The 21,187-nt window shown below is 41.2% G+C and overlaps 1 protein-coding gene across 2 annotated transcripts in view; it reads left to right on the top strand.

Moving 5' to 3' along the window:
- Positions 1-11,684, top strand: part of ZBED4 (zinc finger BED-type containing 4) — a 35,887-nt gene extending 24,203 nt beyond the window's left edge. For both annotated transcript variants that reach the window (XM_051962695.1, XM_051962697.1), the window contains one exon: positions 6,382-11,684. In XM_051962695.1, the coding sequence (XP_051818655.1) occupies positions 6,747-10,268 (3,522 nt within the window). In that variant the 5' untranslated portion in view covers positions 6,382-6,746 and the 3' untranslated portion in view covers positions 10,269-11,684. The remainder of the gene's footprint in view (positions 1-6,381) is intronic.
- Positions 11,685-21,187: the final 9,503 nt, after the last annotated feature.

The raw sequence follows: 21,187 nt of genomic DNA, 5'->3' as shown, positions 1-21,187 counted from the left end.
TGGGGAAAATTTCCTAATGGTGCCCAGGAACTGAGTGTACTCATCTTTTTGTCATCATGAGTTAAGATTTCTGATGAAACATTTTATTTTGGCTTGGTTTTTTTACATTTCTGGTGATTTAGAACAGTCTTTCATTTGGTTATTCAATAGTTTTCAATTCTTTAATATCACTTATCAGAGATTTGATGCAAAGATTTTTCCCCAATTAATTTTCTCTTATCCTCATTTCATTTCAGCTTTTCAACTTCTTATAAATGAAATGATCTTCCTTTAAAAAAAAATAAATAAATTTTTAGAGGCAGCTAGGTGGTGCAGTGAATAGAGCACCAGCCCTAAAGTTAGGAGAACCTAAGTTCAAATCTGTCCTCAGACACTTAACATTTCCTAGTTGTGTGACCGTGGGCAAGTCACTTAACCCCAATTGCCTCAGCCAAAAAAAAAAAAAATTAAGTTAAAAAAGTTTTTATTAATATTTTCTGTTTCTTACATCATCCCTTCTCCCTGCCCATTTCCATGAGACAAATAATGAATTTTTGAAGAAGAAAAAGAAATCAGCACAACTTATCCTTACATTGAAGAAAACCTGAAAATGTGTGTAGTATGTAACATCTGTGGATCTTTCACATCCACAAAGGGTTTGATTGGAGATATCTTTTCTCTCATCATTGGAATCCTGCTTGGTTGTTACTATTTTGTCACATTTGCCTCTGGGTTTTTGGCGTGTCATCTTTCTTTCCATTTATATTGTTGGAGTTACTGTGTAGATTATTTTCTAAACTATTTATTTTACCCTGCCATAGTTCATGTAGATTTTTCTTTCTTCCTCAATATTCGTCCTACACATCATTTCTTATACACAGTAATATTTCTAATACATTTATGGACCACTGTATGTTTAGCCATTCCCCAGATTGTGGGAATCTATTTTATTTTTGAGCTCTTGCTATTGTGGTTTGGTTCTTTCAGTCATGTCTGACTCCTCAAGACCCCATTTGGGGTTTTCTTAGCAGAGATACTAGATTGGTTGGCCATTTCCTTCTCCGGTTCATTTTACAGATGAGGAAATTCATGCAAACAGAGTGAAGTGACTTGCCTAAGGTCCCAGAGCTAGGAAATATCTGAGGCTGGATTTGAACTCAGAGGATGAGTCTTCCTGAGTCCATGCTTGATGCTCTACTATGCCACCTAAGTACTTTCATTTCTCAGTTATCACAAAAAATGCTGCTAAAGGATGATTTCAGAAAGCCTGGAGAGACTTACATGAACTAATTGATGCTGCATGAAGTGAGCAGAACTAAAAGATCATTATATGTGATAACAATAGGATTCAGTTCTGATAAATGTGGCTTTTTTCAACAGCGAGGTGATTCAGACCAGTTCCAATGGTCTTGTAATGAAGAGAGCAATCTGCCCCTAGAGAGAGGGCAGTGAGTACTGAATGTGGATCACAACATAGCATTTCACCTTTTTTGTTGTTCTTTGCTTGGTTTTTTTTCTTTATCATTTTTTTCTTTTTGATCTGATTTTTCTTGTGCAGCATGATAATTGTGAAACATGTATACAAGAATTGCACATGGTTAACCTATATTAGATTACTTGTTGTCTGGGGGATGGAGTGGGGGAAAGAGAGGGAGAAAAAATTGGAACACAAGGATTTGCAAGAGTGAATGTTGAAGACTATCCTTGCATGTATTTTGAAAATTTAAAAAAACCTATTATTTTGAAAATGCCATAAATGTTTTAGAGTATATAGGAACTTTTTTTCTTATCATTGGCTACCTTGTGGCTATAAGCTCAGTAATTGAGTGTCTAATTCAAAGGATATGGATATTTTAGTCACTTTATTTGCATCATTTTAAATTTACCTAATTTTTAATAATTGTGCCATTTTGCAGCTCCATCGTCAATGTATCAGTGTGCCTTTCTTTCTGCATTATCCTCTTTGCCAATATGTAAGGTATGAAATGAAACCTCAGGATTTGTATTTCTCTTATTAGTGTTTGGGGATTTTTTTTCATGTGGTAGTACACCAACTGCATTTTATGATTTAATATAGCTCAGGTCCTTTTCTTTTCAGTTTTGGTCTAGTTTGATTTCTGTCTTGTAAGAAAACTTTATTTAATTGTGGCAATGGCGGGTAAAACCTAGCCCCTCGTGGCTGGGAAGCTGGGCCACTTCTATCTATTGCTTAGGGACACCAGGTGTCCTGGTCAGTCAGCTACTTCCATCTTCCTTTGATTGTTTACAGACACTGTGGAGGCAGTGAATGCCTTTTTTTAGTGTTTCAGGAAATTGCTCCTATTCACTTTTCCCCCTCCCCATAATCTAATCTTTCCTCTAATTGGAAATCAGGTTATCTAATGTTGTATCCTGGCTTGTGTCTTGTTAAGTGTTTTAATTAATTTATCTTATTTGATGAATTGTTTTTAATATATATGTCTTTGCATTCAGGGACTTTAAACTGGGACTGGAGAGTCCACTGATCCATTTGTCATAGCCTATTTTATTAATAAATCAGATAGCTCAGATTGTTACCTTAGTCATTAGTATTGATGCAGTTGTGAGTACTTAGCAGTTCTTTGGAGAACGATTTGTTCATACCTTCTGTTTATCTCTTGAGGGATGACTACTAGTCTTTTTTTTTTTTTTTTTTTAATCATTTCTATATCTTAGATACCAGACCTACTGGAGAACTTTGATACAAAGATTCCTTCCCATTTGGCCACTTCTCTTCTTCTTCTCTTCTTCTCCAGGATGCTTTCATGTCTGTGCCAAAGCTTCTGAGTTTCAGTTCTCTTTTCTACTGTAAACACCATATTATGTTTCTTCAGTTATTTTACTATAATCTTTTTTTAAGGAGACCCTGTTTCCACTGATTCCCTTCCTTTCACCCTAATCCCCTCTTCTCCTTTGATAATCTCCCTTTCTCTTCTCCCATTCAGCTAGTCCTGGTCCTTAGTTTTTAAATCTTTTTTTTAATGCCCCCATTTTTCCCTCTTCTCATTGCTCCTTCATTAGCCATTGTGTACTCTAGACCCTCCTTCTCTGATTCTGCTTGTCTGGTCTCTCCCTTGTGCCAAAGGTGCCCCTCTTGGTGCTCTCTACCACTGCCAGCCCGTTACCCTTGACTTCCCCTGATGCTCCCTTTCCAGTGTCTGTCATGGCAGGCATCAGAACACTACCCTGACCTGTGGTCAGGCGCTCTCGCCTGTCTTGTGGCCCTTTTATTTCCTACATTTGCTTGAGAAGCTCTTTATGCCCGTATTCTCCCACTCCTCCGGCTGCAGTTGCCCCCAGAGCAGTGGAACCCTTTTTGTTGGGGGGAGGGGGTTGTTTCTGTCTCTGTAGCCCCATTTTAGGTTTTCCTGGCAAGGTTATACTGTGGCTGGCCATTTCTTTCTGACTCATTTCATGGATGAGGGAACTAAGGCATAGAAGATGCTGGTCAGGAGAAGCCTCCTCCCCCGAGAAAGGTCCCTTTCTTGTCCCTCCTCTTCCTTATTCTCTCCTTAGGAGGCGTCTTCATTGCTAGGCCCTGCTTTGACCTGTATCACTCTGGTCTGTCCCTTCTCTCCCCTTTTGTGGGTCCTTGCATGTCGGATTGTTATCCCACAAATGATACATTCACCACTAGGCCGGATGTTGCCAGCTTCTGTTTGATTTCTCCTCTTCTCCCCAACACGCTTTAGGAAGAAGTCTAACTGGTCATTCTGTTGTCCCTCCTTGCCTGCTGCATTATTCTCTCTTCTGCATTTCTGTTATTTGAGGTACTCGAGGTGCAAATAGTCATTTCTGGTTTTCTTTTCTAAAAATGTTTCAAACTCTTCTTTATTTTTGAACATCCATCTTTTGTCCTATGTGGTTATGCTCAGATTAGCAAGATAGGTCACCCTGGGCTTCATCCTGTGCTCTTTGGAACACAGTAATCTATCCTGTCCTGCTTTTTGCAGTGGGTGTGGAATAGTCTTGTGTTATTCAAGTGTTCTTCCCTTGCCTTTCTCCTAATGGCTTGCAGAACTTCTTGTTTCTAAATTGAATTGTTAAATTTAACCACCTTGGGTCTTGGCATTTGTAGCTTTAGGTTTTTCCCTGGAAGTGATCTGTCAATTCTTTCAATTTTAATTTTCTATATTTTGAAGTTCTGGGCATCTTTCTTCTATTATTTCCTTCATAATTGTGTTGTTGTTTTTTGTCTTGTCATGTTCTGACAGATCTAGGACCTTAAATTATCTCTATTCATTTTGTCTTCAGGATCTGTATATTTTGCTTGCATCATGACCATATTTTCTTTTAATATATGCTATTGGTTTTTGCTTCACTTTTAGGTTTTCCTTCATTTCTGTTTATTTGCACTGCCCATCTATTGTTCTCTCTTTTGTTTCTTTGGTGAGGCTTCATACTTCTGGATTTTCATTCCATTCAATATTTTTGCTGCCCAAGCCCTAAGTCCTGTTGTCATAATTCTCATTTCTCTTTTACACTTAAGGATAGCTTGTTTCGTGTTGTGTTTCGTGCTCTCCTCACATTCCATAGTGTCCTCTGTCTCATCAAATGTTGAATCATTTTCCTTTTATAGTATTCATAGAATTGGCTGGACTTATTTATTAGACTTGGAAACCATATTTCCTCTTGTTGTTTCTGTTTTTCCTACTGATTTGTTTATAAACAGCTCAAGATTTTGACATTTCTTTTCCTGAATGACTTTTGAGTCTTCTTTCTCCCCTTCCTTATTGTTCCCTTCTGACTCCCTCCCTTCTGATTATAGTTTCTTTAGAGGTTGGATCCCAAAGTACCTTAGCCTCTTCCAACACATCGAGAAATTTATATTTCACCAGTGTAGTTCTTTGCCCCAAATGATTCTTGGATGGTACACATTGACTCCAGCTGGGTCCCACAGGAATAATGGAATGTTGCCCAGTTCTTGTCTGGGTTGTCTGTCTTATTCCCTCCCTTCTTTTGTTCTCTGGCCAACTAGCAGCTCAGAGCCTGCATTCCCCAGCACCAGCAGTTCAGAACTTGGACCTCTGGTGTTGCCAGATTGCAGCCTCTCACTTGTTACTGAAGGGCTGTGGCCAAGATGGCTATTGATGCCTGAGCAAATTTCTAAATCCTGAAGCTGGGACTTTAACAGCATTGGAAAGAGGAAAGGGAGAATGGGGCACAGGGATGGGTTTTGATATAAAACTGTGGGAGGCAGAAGTGTGTATTGAATGAGTTCAAAGTCTTCTTGTTTAGTACTGGAGTGGTTTGCCATTTCCTTCTCCAGTTTATTTTACAGGTGTGGAAACCAAGGCAAAAAGGATTAAATGCCTTGCCCAGGCTCCCACAGTTAATAAGTGTTTGAGACTGGATTCAAACTCAGATCCTTCTGACTCCAGGCCTGGTACTGTATGCACTGTGCCTTCTAGCTGCTCTTGAGCTCAGGGTTAGTGAAAATCAATTGTTAGCATTTTTTTTTCAACCTTGTTTTGGTTTCTAGGCACACTTACTGAATGAGGTTTGATTTTCTACACTTAAATCTCAGTTCAGAGTTAATTATCATTTCTAGACCTTCTTTAAATTTACAGTGTTTTGGCCCATTTCATTCCTTATCGATAATTATAGTAAATTAAGGAGGGGAAAGGTTGTTGGTTTTCATCTTATGACAGCTCTTGCTAACATTTTTGTCAAATTTTCATAAATCAAGAAAGGGTACATTTTGGGGTTCTAGAGATCCTTGTTTTCCCTCCCCTTTATCAGTGTTTATCATGATGTTTGTTACTTTTCTTTCCTTGGGCTTTTTATTGGTACCTTTTATTTACAAAACATCTCCTAAAAGCAAGTGCTGGCGCACACACACCCTTCCCAATGAAAAAAAGAGTTAAGCCCAGTTGTGTAATGGTGTGATTATGACTGACAGTGCCCATCACTTTCCAGTTTTGTAGTTTACTGTTTGTTTACCAAAAGGATATAATTGATTTTTTTTTTTTTTTTTGCTTTGGAACCAGCATCATCTGTTGTCTTTGACAACAGTGTGGTTGCTTAAGTGTTTGTATTCATAGATATCATTATAGTTGTTATGTTTCTATATTATTGTTTTGTTTCTGCCATCTTCACTCTGCATCAGTTTATATACATTTTCTCAGCTTTCAAACGTGAGGTTTTTAAGTTTAAAGAATCTCCTTTGTTAGGCAAGTTCATGTTATTAATGCTTTTTTTCATAGGCTTTATTTAATGGGATGCAAAAAGTTAAAATGGAAGGACATTCTTACCTGCTTTAATTCTCCTTGGTAGTTTGGAGAAATTATATAAGAATTATGTCTTCTGTGTTTGTTGTAGAATAGAGATTTTTAATGTTTTATTCTGTTTAGAATTTAATTCGATTCCATCTTTTATTTACAGGTGATACAAAAGGATCATGTTTACATTTCCAAGATGAATGGGATTCTGACTTTGAGAAGAGAAGCTGAACTGTCACTGCCCACATTTATGTTCAGAATATGGAGCACATAGTACTCAAGAGGCTCGAGAACGGTGACTTAGGCCCTGGGATGATCTGCTCCTAAAGAGAATTAGAGGGTTTTGTGAGTTATGTCTGCAGATTTTCAATAAGAGTTGACAATGAATTCTGTCTGCAAAAACGGCCACATTACAAAAGACTGAAGATTGGATGTTTTGTGCTTTTGCACAAACTCCATTATTTGGATCAAATTGTATTCCTAAGTTATTAATGTACGATGGTACAGCCAGAATAATCACTCCCAATCATGGATAAGAATCAGGAAATATGTCCAAAAATGGATAGTAGTTTTGTGTTAGATAAGATAAATTTTAAAGTAGAACCCGAAGATAACATAACTAACCATAGTTTGGAAAGAATGGATTTTAAAAGTGAGCAAGAGGACATGAGACAGACAGACAGCAGTGATGAACAAGCAGAATTCAAAGGAAAAAACTGTAACAGTCGTCACCCTGGGAAATACTCTTCTCCTGACAATGAGGAGGATTATGGCTCTTTATTTTCTCAGTATAGCAGCACACTGTATGATGTGGCGATGGAAGCTGTGGCACAGAGCCTCCTTTCTAGCAGAAACATAAGCTCAAGGAAAAAGTCTCCAGCTTGGAATCATTTCTTTATTTCTCCTCGGGATAGCACTAAAGCAATATGTATGTACTGTATGAAGGAATTCAGTCGGGGTAAGAATGAGAAGGACCTAAGTACAAGCTGCCTGATGAGACATGTGCGAAGGGCTCACCCTACTGTGCTCATTCAGGAAAATGGCAGTATGCCCAGCATTGCCTCCTTTCCGTCTCCATCCCTACTCCTTCCTCCACAGCCTGCAGAAGTCGGCGACCTGAATGCCGTGTTATCACCTATAAAACTGGTTAAAAAGATAGCTTCCAAGATGCCCTCCCCAGATCGTGTGATGGAGGAATCCGGCTCTGTTATTTCTTCTGAAGAAATGTCATCTGACTTGTCCATCTCAGAGAAATACAACAAGGAAGAAGCACTGGTGGGCTCCTCTCCACACCTGCCCGGTGCCCAGTACGATGAAACTGTGGAGAACATAGCAGAAAAGACTGTTCCAGTCCCAAAGAGCACTTCAGGTTCCAGGAGAAGGTCTGCTGTCTGGAAACATTTTTATTTGTCTCCTTTAGACAATTCTAAAGCTGTCTGCATACACTGCATGAATGAATTTAGTAGAGGAAAGAATGGGAAAGACCTGGGCACAAGCTGTTTAATAAGGCACATGTGGAGAGCCCATCGGTCCATTGTGTTGCAGGAGAACGGAGGTGGCACGAGTATCCCACCTCTTTATTCCGCTCCTCCGACTCTATTGCCTTCTCTGCTGCCCTCGGAGGGAGATTTGAATTCTGTGGCGTCTTCTCCAGGAAAGCTGGTGAAAGAATCCCCTTCAGCCTCTTCTTCTCCTGACAGACTAGCAGAAGAAATACATTCTCACCTCAATCCTGGAGATGCATTAATGGAAGATGTGTCTGTTCTGTCATCTTCTGACGACGTAGGGGAAGCTTCCGTGGTGTCTTCGCCAGAGAAGCAAGGGGATGGATTGAGTACTTTAATTTTTGAGCCGGGCACTGTTTTTCAACAAAATAAAAAGATAATGAAAAGACTGAAGTCGGAAGTCTGGCATCATTTTTCGCTGTCTCCCACAGACAATTTAAAAGCAGTCTGCAGATACTGTAGTTGTATGATTAGTCGTGGGAAGAAGGGTGATGTCGGTACAAGTTGTTTGATGAGGCATCTCTACAGGCGTCACCCGGAAGTGATTGGGAACCAAAAGAGCTTTATTGATGCTAGTTTGGCAAATTCTCCGTATGCCACCTTGGCTTCTGCAGAATGTTCCTCCTCTAAATTGACTGACTTGCCAACGATGGTTACGAATGATAATCAGGTGATCTTTCCTGTTAATAGCAAAAAGACCTCAAAACTGTGGAATCATTTTTCGATTTGTTCAGCAGACTCAACAAAAGTAATATGCTTGCACTGTGGACGTACGATAAGCCGGGGGAAGAAGCCAACCAATTTGGGTACCAGTTGCCTTCTAAGACACTTACAACGGTTTCATAGCAACGTGTTGAAAACTGACACCTCAGAGACGGTGTTGCCCTCTGCTGCCGAGATACGTGTGCCCCTGAGCACAGAGTTACTAGGATCATCATCCTTAGATGAAACCAATGAAAAATTTTCTGACTCTCACCCAGTTGCCAAAAAAATCACAAGTCTTGTAGCAGAAATGATTGCACTTGACCTTCAGCCATATTCTTTTGTAGACAATATTGGCTTTAACAGGCTGCTTGAATACTTGCAACCTCAATATTCTTTACCTGCGCCATCTTACTTTTCTAGGACCGCAATCCCAGATATGTATGATAATGTGAAGCAGATCATCGTTTCCCAGCTTAAAGAAGCCGAGAGCGGCGTGATCCATTTCACCTCTGGGATCTGGATGAGTAGCCAGACTCGGGAGTATCTCACTCTCACTGCACACTGGGTCACGTTTGAGTCTTCGGTCCGGCCTCATTGTGAAGACTACCACTGCTCTGCACTTTTAAACGTGTCCCAGGTGGACTGTGACTACAGCGGGGTCAGTGTTCAGAAGCAGCTGGAATACTGGTGGGAAGCCTGGGTCACCTCTGTTGGTCTTCAGATTGGGATTACTGTGACTGATAATCAGAGCATTGGGAAAACATTAAATGAAGGGGAACACTCCAGTGTGCCGTGCTTTGGTCACACGATCAATCTGATTGTCAATGAGGCTATTAAGAGTCAGAGGATGGTTCAGAACTTGCTTAGTATTGCTAGGAAGATCTGTGAGCGGGTGCACAGATCAGCAAAGGCAAAAGAGAAGCTTGCCGAATTGCAGAAAGAATACGAGCTGCCTCCACACCACCTCATTCAAGACGTTCCATCCAAATGGAATACGTCTTTTCATATGCTCGAGCGCCTCATTGAACAGAAGAGGGCAATTGATGAAATGTCAATCGAATGTAGCTTCCGAGAACAGATTAGCTGTGACCAGTGGGAAGTCATGCAGTCTGTGTGCCACGCGCTGAAGCCGTTTGAGGCTGCAAGCCGGGAGATGAGCACACACATGTCCACCCTGAGCCAGGTAATCCCAATGATCCATATTCTCAATAGGAAAATAGAAATGTTATTTGAGGAAACGATGGGCATTGATACCATGTTGAAGTCTTTGAAAGAAGCAATGGTAAGTAGATTATCCTCTACCCTTCATGACCCAAGGTACATTTTTGCTACACTTTTGGACCCTCGTTATAAAGCTTCCTTATTTACAGAAGAGGAGGCTGAACAGTACAAGCAAGATTTAATCAGGGAACTAGAAATATTGAGTTCTACCTCAGATGATAAACCTGTTTCCAATGGGTGCGATATAGGTTCACCATCTACAAACTCTGTTGGAGAGGACAGCCTCTGGTCGCTTATGGCCAAGCTAAAAAGAAAAGACCTAAAAGACAAGACGAAGCTGCCAGAAGAAATGGTGCTTGCCTATTTGGAGGAAGAGGTGCTCGAACACAACTGTGACCCCCTAACTTACTGGAATTTAAAGAAGTCGTCCTGGCCAGCCCTGGCCAAGCTGGCCGTCAGGTTCTTGGGCTGTCCCCCAAGCATTGTTCCTTCAGAAAGACTGTTCAACAACACGTCCAACGAAAACAGCAGCTTTAGCCAATCTAGGCTAATGATGGAACACTTTGAAAAACTGATTTTTTTGAAAGTAAATCTTCCCTTAATATACTTTCAGTATTGAAATGAATGAACAAGCTGCCAGGTTCAAACGATTGACGCCTACTAGACATTCACTGTCTCTGTGACTGGGATTGTTGAGTTGCTCCACTTAGGGGCCATGTATGACATCCAATCAGTGACCCTGATTCCAAGGTTAGCGCCACTCTCCAGCTTTCAATCCAATGTCTACATGTGCCTTATCCATAGTTCTTCAGGCCAGATGGTGTATATATGTTTTTTTTTAAGAAGTCCACACTAGGTAGAGTCTGTCTTGTCAAATTATAAAATATGATTATTAGGTTTTAATCCATAACTGTAAACTTTAAAAAGGGGGCGAGGGGGGGTCTCAGTCATTTGTTTTAATAGAATGGCAAAAAAAAAAAAAAAAAAAAAAAAAGAGAGAGAGAGAGATGTACACAGTTTGACTCTATAATAGTTTTTTTTATTCAATTATGTAAAAACCATGAACCAGGTACTGTATTTTAGTTAAACTTTGCTCTTATGGCAGCAGAGCAGCTTTTGAAGCTGTCCAGTGAAAGCTGGATTTCAAAGATGGAGATCAAAAGCCATCCTTTCCTAAGCAGTTGTTGACCGCAGGCTCTCAGATATTCAGAGGGTGCAAATGAACCAGACAGGGGGAGAGCCGCTTACTAAGACAGGAAATTTTTTTAGTATTCAAACATGCAACTAAAATTAGAGGTATTATCGAATATCTTCAACAGGGATCTCTAAAGAAACTTCCCATTGGTTTTTGTGTTTGTTTTTTTGTGTTTGTTTTTTATTCAGGTTTTACATTGTCCTTGAACTTCAGAAATATTCTGAGTATTTATATAAGCTGCTTGGTATTTTCACCAAGGTTCGTGAATTCATGCTTATGTTATTTAACACAGTGCATAAGATGGCAAGAAATCTACAGCAGAAGTTCAGCTAATTGATTGTGAAGCCTTTAAAATCAATTTTGTATATCCAAGCTATGAGGCTCCTGGTGTCAAAAAGCATTGGCTCCCGAGTCGATTGAATGCATAAGAATCTGTTGTAGAAAACTGATTACTGTATTCCCTTCACAAGAATAGCCTTATAGACGTGGCACACTGCTTAGTCTTTTTAAATGTACCTAGGGGTGATTCAGCAGGCAGGCGGGAGATTTTAGAATCCTAAGACATCAGGATAAAAGGAGTCAGGTTGTCTTTGGACAGTATGTTCTCAATGTTATTTTTTTTTTGTTTTAACATCTAGAAAAGGGGTCAATTTCTCATTTCAGTTTTTAGATGAAATATTTGGGGGGTAATAAGTCACTCATTTGCCTATGAACCTTTAGAAAAATTGTAGTTTTGTTAAAATACTGTACCTTTGCCTAATCTAATTTTTGCATTTACTATGTTTTAGTGTATTTATAAATGGTGAATTCAGTTTCTGAAATTAAACATTTTATTTGCAATTTTCTAGTGCTGGTGAATCCTGACTTTTATTTCTAAGTACAAACGATCTGTGTGAGCAAATTCCCGATCCATACAGCATCATAAAGTCTAACTTGGTTCCAGATTGAAGCTCAGTATGCCAACCTGTCTGTTACCATTCCCATTAGTTCTCCATACCCCATTCCCCAGCATAAGGGGGCCCTTTCTTGCCTCTCAGGGGCAGGTGTGCTTGGTTTTTTGTAAACTCAAAGCCAGGTAACATCAGGAGGGTCTGGAGCAGAATCCAATAGCATTCACGCTTTTGTGAGTTAACTATTCAGGTCCTTTAAAGTTTCTACAGATGCCTTGTTGGTTGTTGTTGTTTTTAAATTAACACTCCCCCATTTGGTGGGAAACTATTTGTCAACTTGGTCTATGGAGACCAAAATTGAAAACCAAGAAGGAAGTAAACAAGGTCTCTGAAGAGCTAAAACTGGATGGACCAAAAGGTGTGCTTTCTTCCTTCTCTCTGAGCCTACTGACTCCTGTTTACACACATTTATAATAAGCTCCTTTCTGATGCAGTGAGATAGAAGGCAGGAGACCTGTGCGGGGAAACAGTGCTAACTGACAAGTGTAGTGAGCGGTGTGAGCTGGGCAGTGATGAGGCAGGTGCCCACACCTCCCAGTCCCAAGAGCATTTCAGATGTTACTGCAGAGAGCCAAGGGAGCACTTGAAAAGCAGGCGTTGTTCTCATTTTGTTGGATGTGGCACGTCGGGTCAGGAGCCAGCTTTCCTCTTTCAGATTGGGAAGAGTGAGTGAGTGAGTGAGTCCTGCTTCTGAGACCCACCATGGTTAGTTCCTGATCTTCCAAGACTCGAGTGGCAGCTGGTCTGCAGAGAGGTGGGATTCCCCCCCTAGATCGCTAGGGTCTCTCTCAGTCAAGATTCTTGCCTGAGTCTTGAGGGAAGGTCATCTTCCTGTGAATCAGTGTGGCTCCAGGAAGGGAATAGTCGAGGTGTCGGCTGCCTGACAACTTTAAGAGAGTTATGCTTACAGAAAGGCTTCAGTCTGTTCTGCATTAGCTCCCAAGTCTGGCTTCTTGGAAAAACCCATCTGGGCTTCAGTGTGACTTTTCTGTCGAATGGCCACTTAGCTCAGCTTCTGGTGGAGCTCATTGTATTGATCAGAGATGGTGTCCCTCAGCACTGTCTTGACAAGATTGTTCTGGAGGAAGTGGTCCTCCTGGTATTTGCTCACTTCTCTCAACATCCGTTCATGGGAGTCTTCTGAATCTGGCCTTCCATTCTCTCTCTCTTTTTTTTTAATTAAAGCTTTTTATTTTCAAAACATATGCATTGATAATTTTCAGCATTCACCTTTGCAAAACCTTGTGTTCCAAATTTTTTATCCTTTTCTTCCTCCCCACCCCTTCTTCTAGATGCCAAGTAATCCAGTGTATTAAACATGAGCAGTTCTTCTATACATATTTCCACAATTATCTTGCTGCACAAGAAAAATCAGATCAAAAAAGAAAAACGAGAAAAAAACAAAAAGGAAGCAAACAACAACAAAAAAGATGAAAATGCTATGTTGTAATTCAGACTCAGTTCCCACAGAACTCTCTCTGGGTGCATATGGCTCTCTCCATCACAAGACCTTTAAGACTTGGCCCTCCTTTCTTACAGCACATTCACATACATCAGCTCATAGAGGCACCTCCTTCATTTCTATTTCTTTGCCACCACAAAAAGTTGCTATAAATCATTTTATGTATGTAGGACCTTTTCCTCCCCAGTCTTTTTTTTTTTTAAATGTTTTGCTGATGTCAAAAAAAAAATTGTCATTTACTAGTCCTCCCTTATACAGAAGTACAACCAAGCATAGGAAACTGGCCATTTTAAAGCACCTGAATTGCTTCCCAATCTTCTCTCTCCCTGGAGAAGCCCTCTCTAGTAACACAAAGACTTGGGCAAATCCCATCAGACTTAGTGTTCCTGATGGCATTAAGTGGCTCATATCCTTGTAGTGGGACACTTCCTCCTTTGACCAGTATCCCCAAACTTTGGAAACTAAGACCCTGCTAGCCTTCTGACTCAGTCCTCCTCAGGGGTGTCCTTGCTCAGGCTGGTTCCTATTGTGCCCACTAAGAAGAGAAGAACAATAAAATAAGAAATAATTTTTAAAAAACTATCTTTAAGATATACCCCTCCCTTTCTCTGCTTAAAAAATAAAAAATGTTGACTAACCAACCTCCAAAGTCCCCCTACTCAACTCAAAGACAGAACTCCAGGTGGAAGGGACCTTGGTGGCCATCCAGTCCAATATATCTCATTTCAAAAAATAAAAGTACAATCAAAACTTCAGGATTCTTGATTCAGGAAGCAGAAATTTCCTTTTATGCTGATAGTAACCATCCAAAGCATTTTTATGATGCACTGAAAGCTATTTATGGGCCAAAGACCTACAGTGCATCTCCACTGCTCTCTGCTGATCAAACCCCATCGATTGATAATGACATGACACTAGAAGATGAGCTGAACATTTCAACAGACTGTCATCAATCAAAGCTGAAGCCACTGACTGTCTCCTTCAGGGTGAAGTCGATTCTTCCCTCGCTGAAATTCCAACCAAAAAAGAGGTCTGGAATGCTACTGGGCTGCTTTCATGTGGCAAAGCCCCTGGTACCAATTCTATTCCAGCTGAAGTTTCCAAGGTGAGGGGTCTGTGGCCCAACCGACTGAAATTTTCTGGATTATGTGGCAAGAGGAGGTTATCCCCCAGGAGCTGAAGGATGCCTCTACTGTCCATCTTTGTAACAGCAAAAAGAATAGTCTCCTGTGCCAATCTCAGGGTGGGAGGGAAGGGTCTCTCTCAGTCAAAATTCTTGCCTGAGTCCTGAAGGAAGATCATCTACCTGAGAACCAGTGTGACTCCAGGAAGGGAGTAGTCAAGGTGATTGCTTCCTAACAACTCCAAGAGAACTGCAAGGAGCAGAACAGAGCAGGAACATTTGTAGATCTGACACTACCAGTCGTGAGCACTTATGGAAAATTGTCAACATTTGCCTAGAGAAGTTCATCAGTGTGGTGAGTCAGCTTCCTGGTAGCGGGCCGGGTTCTGGACAGCAGGCGATGCTCTCGAGCTTTCCAAGGCACCAGCGGAATGAAACAAGGCTGGGCATTTATTCCCTTGCTTTTAGCATGTTGTTTAATGAGGATTACACAGCATCAGCTACCGGTTGAGGGTAAATTCTACAACTTGAGAAGGCTACAAGCCAAAACCAGAGTGGAGAGAATTCTGGTGTTTGTTTTTGTTTGCAAATAACTGCACTCAATGCAGCCTCTGAAGCTGCGAGGCAACAAAGTATTGATCCTCCACTGCTTGTGCTCATTTTGGCCTAATGATTAACAATAAGACATCAGCCAGCACATCATCCATCTACAGAGCCATTGGCTACAGCGCATGGAGAAGTTTGAAATGCTGTGGATAAATTCACTTTCTTTGGCAGTCTACTTTCCCAGGATGTCCGCATCGATACTGAGGTCAACACATACATTATCAGAATTAGCTCAGTGTTTGGAAGGTTCCAAAGAAAAGTATGGAGGAGGAGAGGGATTCAACTGACTACCCAACTGAAGAGCTGATTGTTGGATGCCTATGAAATGTGGACAGTCTACCAGCACTGTGCCAGGAAACGGAATTGCTTTCATTTGGATTATCTTAGGAAGACTCTGAAGATCACCTGGCAGGAGAAGGGACCAGACACTGAAGTCCTTTCTCCAACTAACCTGCCAAGCATCTGAACGCTAAGGCAGAGAGCACAACTCCAATGGGATGTTCATGTTGTTGAAATGCCAAATGTACACGAGTATTTTATGGAGAACTTACACAAGGCAAGCACTCACAAGGGGATCAGCAAAAGTGATTCAAGGACACTCACAGTGAATCTTAAGAACTTTAGAATTGATTGTATGACATGGAAAACCCTGGCACAGGGCCACCCAGTATGGCGTGCCCTGAGAGCACTGGTTCTGTGCTGTATGAGCAAAGCAGGATTGAATTTAGCTCACAAAGAAATGTGAAATGCACTGAGTTAGAGAGTCCACCCCAAATGTTCATAGGGACTATTTGCGTCCAATCTGTGTAGAGTACTCTGAGCTCGTGTTGCTCTGGCCACAATCAGACACATTAACTTGACTCTAACAAAGTAATGGGTTTTGCTTTTTTTTTTTTTTTTTTTCCCCTCTGAGAATGAAGGACAACCAACCAGTTTCCAATTCCTGTCATTGTTCTCTGGAGACCCGCAGCTGATAGATAGCCTTCCTAAGTTGTGGCACTCAGAGCTTGAACACAAGTCTTCAGATGGCAGCTGACAATGACAGAATACCTCTCAGACGATGAGCCTAGAAGCGATGCTTCTAAATGAATGTCCCGATGGTATCTTTGGATGTCTCTCCACACTGCTAACTCACTGGACTTGCAAAATTGGACTTGCAAACTGTTCTTTTTCAGATAAACATGTCTAATCGAACCTCTCCTGTTTTATACTTGGGAAGATTATTTTAAGAGCTCTCTTAATACTCAACCCTTATTTAATGTCATCTTTTAAAAAAAAGATTACTTATTTGTCCATTATCTTCTTTAAATATATCCTCCTTATCTCAAGAGCCTCTCTTTGTAGCATAAATAAGCAAGTTAAGTAAGCAAATAAATAAAAAGAAAAACTGTTGGCTTAAATACCCAACACTTAAGTTACATTTGATTGTCCTGAATTTATTTACCTAGAAGCTCCTTAATTCTCAAATTTTATCAGGACAAGGAAGCCCACTCACTGGTTTATAATTTAAGGACTAATTTTCTTTACAAAATTTAAGTATTTGCCCTTAAGACATGGAATGGTGCTCTCCTTCTCTACAATTTTTCAGTTGCAAAAATCTTTCATTTCCCAAGGAAGGAGTTCATTTTGGCCAGGTGACATGGCTTCATCTAAGGCAGCTAGATGCTCTTACTGTCTCAGTCCTCACACTCAGAGTCAGCTGGCTGGTCACCATTTTGGTTCTTATTTCCTTAGCAGCAAAAACCCAAAAGCAATAACCTTTTGAGCAGCTCTGCCCTTTGTTCTTTGCTGCCACCTCATCCACTCCACCTTACTCCCAGCTGTAGTCCCAGCTCTTCTTTGTCTTCCTCTCTATTTCAATATGACTTCTAAAACAAAAGACCAGTCTCATCCCTTATTCTTAGCTTCCTCAACTCATTCTGAGCTTTAGGATTTCTGATGGCATTTTTAAAAGACTTCTTTTTATTAATATTTTTATAAACTGATTATATCTCCCCAAAGAATCATCCCTTATAATAGATTTTTAGTAAAATTTAACGCAGCCAGGAAAAATCTGTTTACAGAGTTCCACATCTGCAGACCTTTACTTCTTAAAAGGAGTGGGAAAACATCTAATATCTCTGCTTTTGAGGCATGCTTTAATTTTGCAGCATTCAGATGTGTTTTGTGGGGGTTTTTTATTTGTTTTGCTGTAGTCATAGTCATTTCACTTTCTATCAGTTCATAATCAGTTCTGTCTGTGCTCCTGCTTTCTTAACCATGTTTCATCATTTCTTACTCATAGTCATTTCACTTTCTATCAGTTCATAATCAGTTCTGTCTGTGTTCCTGCTTTCAAACCATGTTTCATCATTTCTTACAGCACAGTAATTTTTCATTACATCATGTACCACAATCTCTTTATAGTCATCTTATAATCTATGACTATCTACTTTGTTTTCAATTCCACCATAAAAATTGCTGCTATAAATACTTTTGCTTTATTCGGAACCTTTCTTTTTATTAGAATTTGTACCTAGTAGTGGAAGGAATCTCTGAGCCAAATATTATGGATCTATTTTGCCACTTCTCTGCGTAGCTCCTTACTGCGTTCCAGAATGGTTGTACCAAATGACAGTTCCACCAGCAATGCACTGGTATTACTTGTCTTTCCATAACCCCTCCAGCATTTTTGCCCCAACACTATACTTATAGGATTATGTCACTCTTACCTTTTTGCCGTTCACGTTTAAGCTCTGTTGGTGTGCCTCTCTTGCATCCATCTCATCTTCCTCATCAGAATTGGACTTTCAGAATTAGACTCTTGAGACTCTGGACTGACTTTCCATGTAGAATTTTGATACACAGGGAAGGTTCTATCTTTCCTCTCTACCTTTGATGTTTCCTCCCCAATCTTGCCTACTTGCCTCCCACCTTCACAATTCTAGGAAGGAGTGGTCCCCTTATTCTCTTCCACTATTTCTATACCAGCTTTCACTTTCTTGTGTATCTCAAATTCAGAATACAATTTCCTCTTGCTGGTTCCTACAATGTTTAAAAAATGAAATTGTGGTTAAGGCAAGTCAGACAGGTAACTAGTTAGTCTCCTTTTGGGATTGACAGCTCCCCTTCCATCTGAGTAACTGATGCTGTGCATCTCTTTGCATTGTACCCTGTGCCAGGCTCCTAATATTTCTCGAACACACCTGCATCCCCGAGGATCTATATATAGCCTTAGTAGTGTGAGATGTGTCCCACTCTCCTCAGCCCAAATTTATATAATTGATGCCTGCATATTGTCATCTAGCCCCCAGCTGCTTAAACCAAGTCAAGACCCCATGTGGGGTCTTGTAAATTTGTGGGGGTTGCAAAAATACAACTTATATTATCATAATTATTATATTTGTAATATAATAATTACAACAATATGACTTACATTATTATGTTTGATTTGATTACCTGTTTTATATACCTATGATACCCAGGGTTGTGTTAAAAACTCCCCCAGCAAAAAGGGGTTGCAAGTGGAAATTTTAAGAAGCTCAAATCTATCAGATGAGAGTGACTCTTTGAGTTGCTAAATCAGTGACTATCCATCTTAGACCGTTCCTAGGGAACTCTCTTGAATTAATCAACATAAACTAAGTAAAAACAAGTCTTTCCTTGCTAAGTTTAGGAGATGGGCAGCCCTTAGATCACTGAATGAAAGAAAGTAGAAGAGGTCTGTTCTTGGTCAAAGACAATCAGCCTCGAGCTGCCACGTTCTTGAGAAAGAATGGATTGTGGGCTGCGGAGAGACCGAAAATTTGGACTTATGTCATTGGTATTGGCAGCGGTGGCTGACCCAAAGCCAAATTCTCTCTTCCCAGTAAATTCCGGCGACTCTCTGTTGACTTTTAGAGACAGCTGAGTGGTCATCAAAAAGATAGAAATTCAAACTAACCCCGTGATACCGGATGGGATACTTCCCCTGTCTGCTCCACTTTCCTCATCTATAAAATTGGGACCATTATCAGCCAGCTTCCTAGGATTGTCATGAGGATTAATTTGTAAAGCACTCTGCAAACCTTCAAACACGCCGTAAGCACTATTACCATTGCATCTTTGGCCAGAGATTGCTCCCCTTAAGACCTTTCACATCTTGGCTGCCTCCTTACCTTGTCCCCTTCACATCCTCTACTCTATAGTCCCTTGTTCTGCCCCCATGATGCTCCATGTCCAATTTCTGCCCTTGTGCACCCTGACCGCTTCTCTCCACCTCTTAAAATCCATAGCTTCTTCCAAAGCTCAGCCCAAATAGCACATTCTACAGCAGAATTTCCCATGCTTCACTGCCCCTTCTGTTGTATTTATGGGGTTTTTTGTGTGTGTGTGTGTGTATACCTGCACGTGCACAGGGTACCCTTGATAGAACACAAGTTCCTTGAGGGTAAGACTATTTTTGCCTTAGTGCCCTAGGGTCTGGCACAGAGTGGATCTGTTGCCTGGACATGGTGTGTTTTGGCTTCTTATACCAGGCTCCCCTTTTGTCTTGGTCCATACGTGACTCAGGAGGAAGCGATGAAAGATTTAAGACCTGATTCTCTATAGAAGCCACAAAGATTTTGTCCTGGATATTCAAGACAACTGAAATGGACCCCATTTCTACAGACAGGAAAGGACTGATCCACATCAACTTGTTAGAGAAAGGTCAAAATGAGTAAAAATTGGAACCCAAAGGAGACCAATGGGGTTGCACCCTTTAAACAAGCTCTTGTATTGGAAAATGGGAAATGGATGCAAGAATGGACATTGACATGGCCTTGGCCTATTTCCTAAGGCAGTTTAATGGATGTCGGTTGTAACAAGGAGGGTGGAAGAGCCTAGAAACCCATCGCAGCCAGCAAACATTTGATCTCCTTTCAAGCAGAGACATGGCAGCTTAGAGCCACATTCGTCTGGAGCACAAACCTATTCGTCAGGTCTTAAAGGGATGCTGGACAATCACTAAAGAAGGAAGAGGAGTGGAGGGGGAAATGGTGCAAAGGCCTGGCACAGGACCCTCTCAGAGGGCATTTAAAGATAAACCAGAAGGCAATGGGTAGGAAGTGAGACACTCGTAAAGATTTTCAAAAACTTTTTTCACAAGGAATGGTGGAGCTACCACATGGAGACTCAGAGGCCAGAATAAGGGCTACAGGAAGGCGTAAAAGTAGTGCTAAAACAGCAGTAATGAGAAGAGCAACTGGGAGAGACCCCACATATATCCAGATGAGGGTCTGTGCTGTGGAAGACATGGGCTTCCTTCCATGGCTTGGAGACAACACTAAGGACTTGTGGAAAAGTCGTGGATTTTACTGCTGAGAAACAGATGGAGACAAGGTAAAGGGAGAAAAGAGAAAAGAGAAAGGAAGGAGAAGAGATATCGGGAGTGGAGAGACGGGAGGCAGAAAGAGGAGACAAGGAGACTAAGAAAGGGGAGAGTCCTTTGGGTTTCTTCATCTCTGGAGCATAAATCTGCAAATCCATGGGAGCATCCTTGAAGGCTGTCCCAGACAGACTCCCTGTTGGGGCTTTAAGCTAAACAGGGACAGAATTTGGGGGCTCTCAATAAGTGATTAGGACTTTTCATCTCTTTCCCCCACTCTTTCTTTTGGAAAGGCCTCTCTGGGAAGTCCAAGTGTAGGAAACCTGTTTTTACTGTTTTGTGAGGGAATTTGGTTTATCCTGGGGGTAGGGGGCTGGCAGCATCCACCTCCCTATTTCCTGGGTCCATTTTCCCCAATGTCTCTGAAAGAGCCTTTCCCCTGCAAACCTAACTTCGATCCCTTCTGGTGCCCCAGCACGTGGGTAGGCACAGGGGGTGTGTAACGGTCCCCCCTCCTGCCAGTTTCCCGCTGAATTCCCCCCCCCCCCCCCGAGATGTTGCTCAAACTCTGAGAGATCTCTTCCCCTTATTTCCGGTAGAAAAGTCCAGCAAGGACTTCTTTGGCCCCGAGAAGAGCATCCCACTCCCAGGTACCAGGTACCTCATCCCCTGCGGCATTGGGCACTTACTTTTGTCAGAGGTCTGTGCGCCTGATTAGCACCCTAGTGCCCCCACCCTGAGCTAGATTCTTGTTACCTCTTGCCCGCTTTCTGCCTTAATTCAGTACCAGCACCCCAAGGCAGAGGAAGTAACAGAACCAGAGGGGAAACTAGACCAGAACCGCTTCAGCAGGAGCCGAGTTTGTGTGTGCTCCCA

Source organism: Antechinus flavipes, chromosome 5 (genome assembly GCF_016432865.1).
Source record: "Antechinus flavipes isolate AdamAnt ecotype Samford, QLD, Australia chromosome 5, AdamAnt_v2, whole genome shotgun sequence".
Classification (NCBI taxonomy): domain Eukaryota; kingdom Metazoa; phylum Chordata; class Mammalia; order Dasyuromorphia; family Dasyuridae; genus Antechinus; species Antechinus flavipes.
Note: the sequence above shows the minus strand (reverse complement) of the source record. Positions and strands in the feature narration are given on the sequence as shown.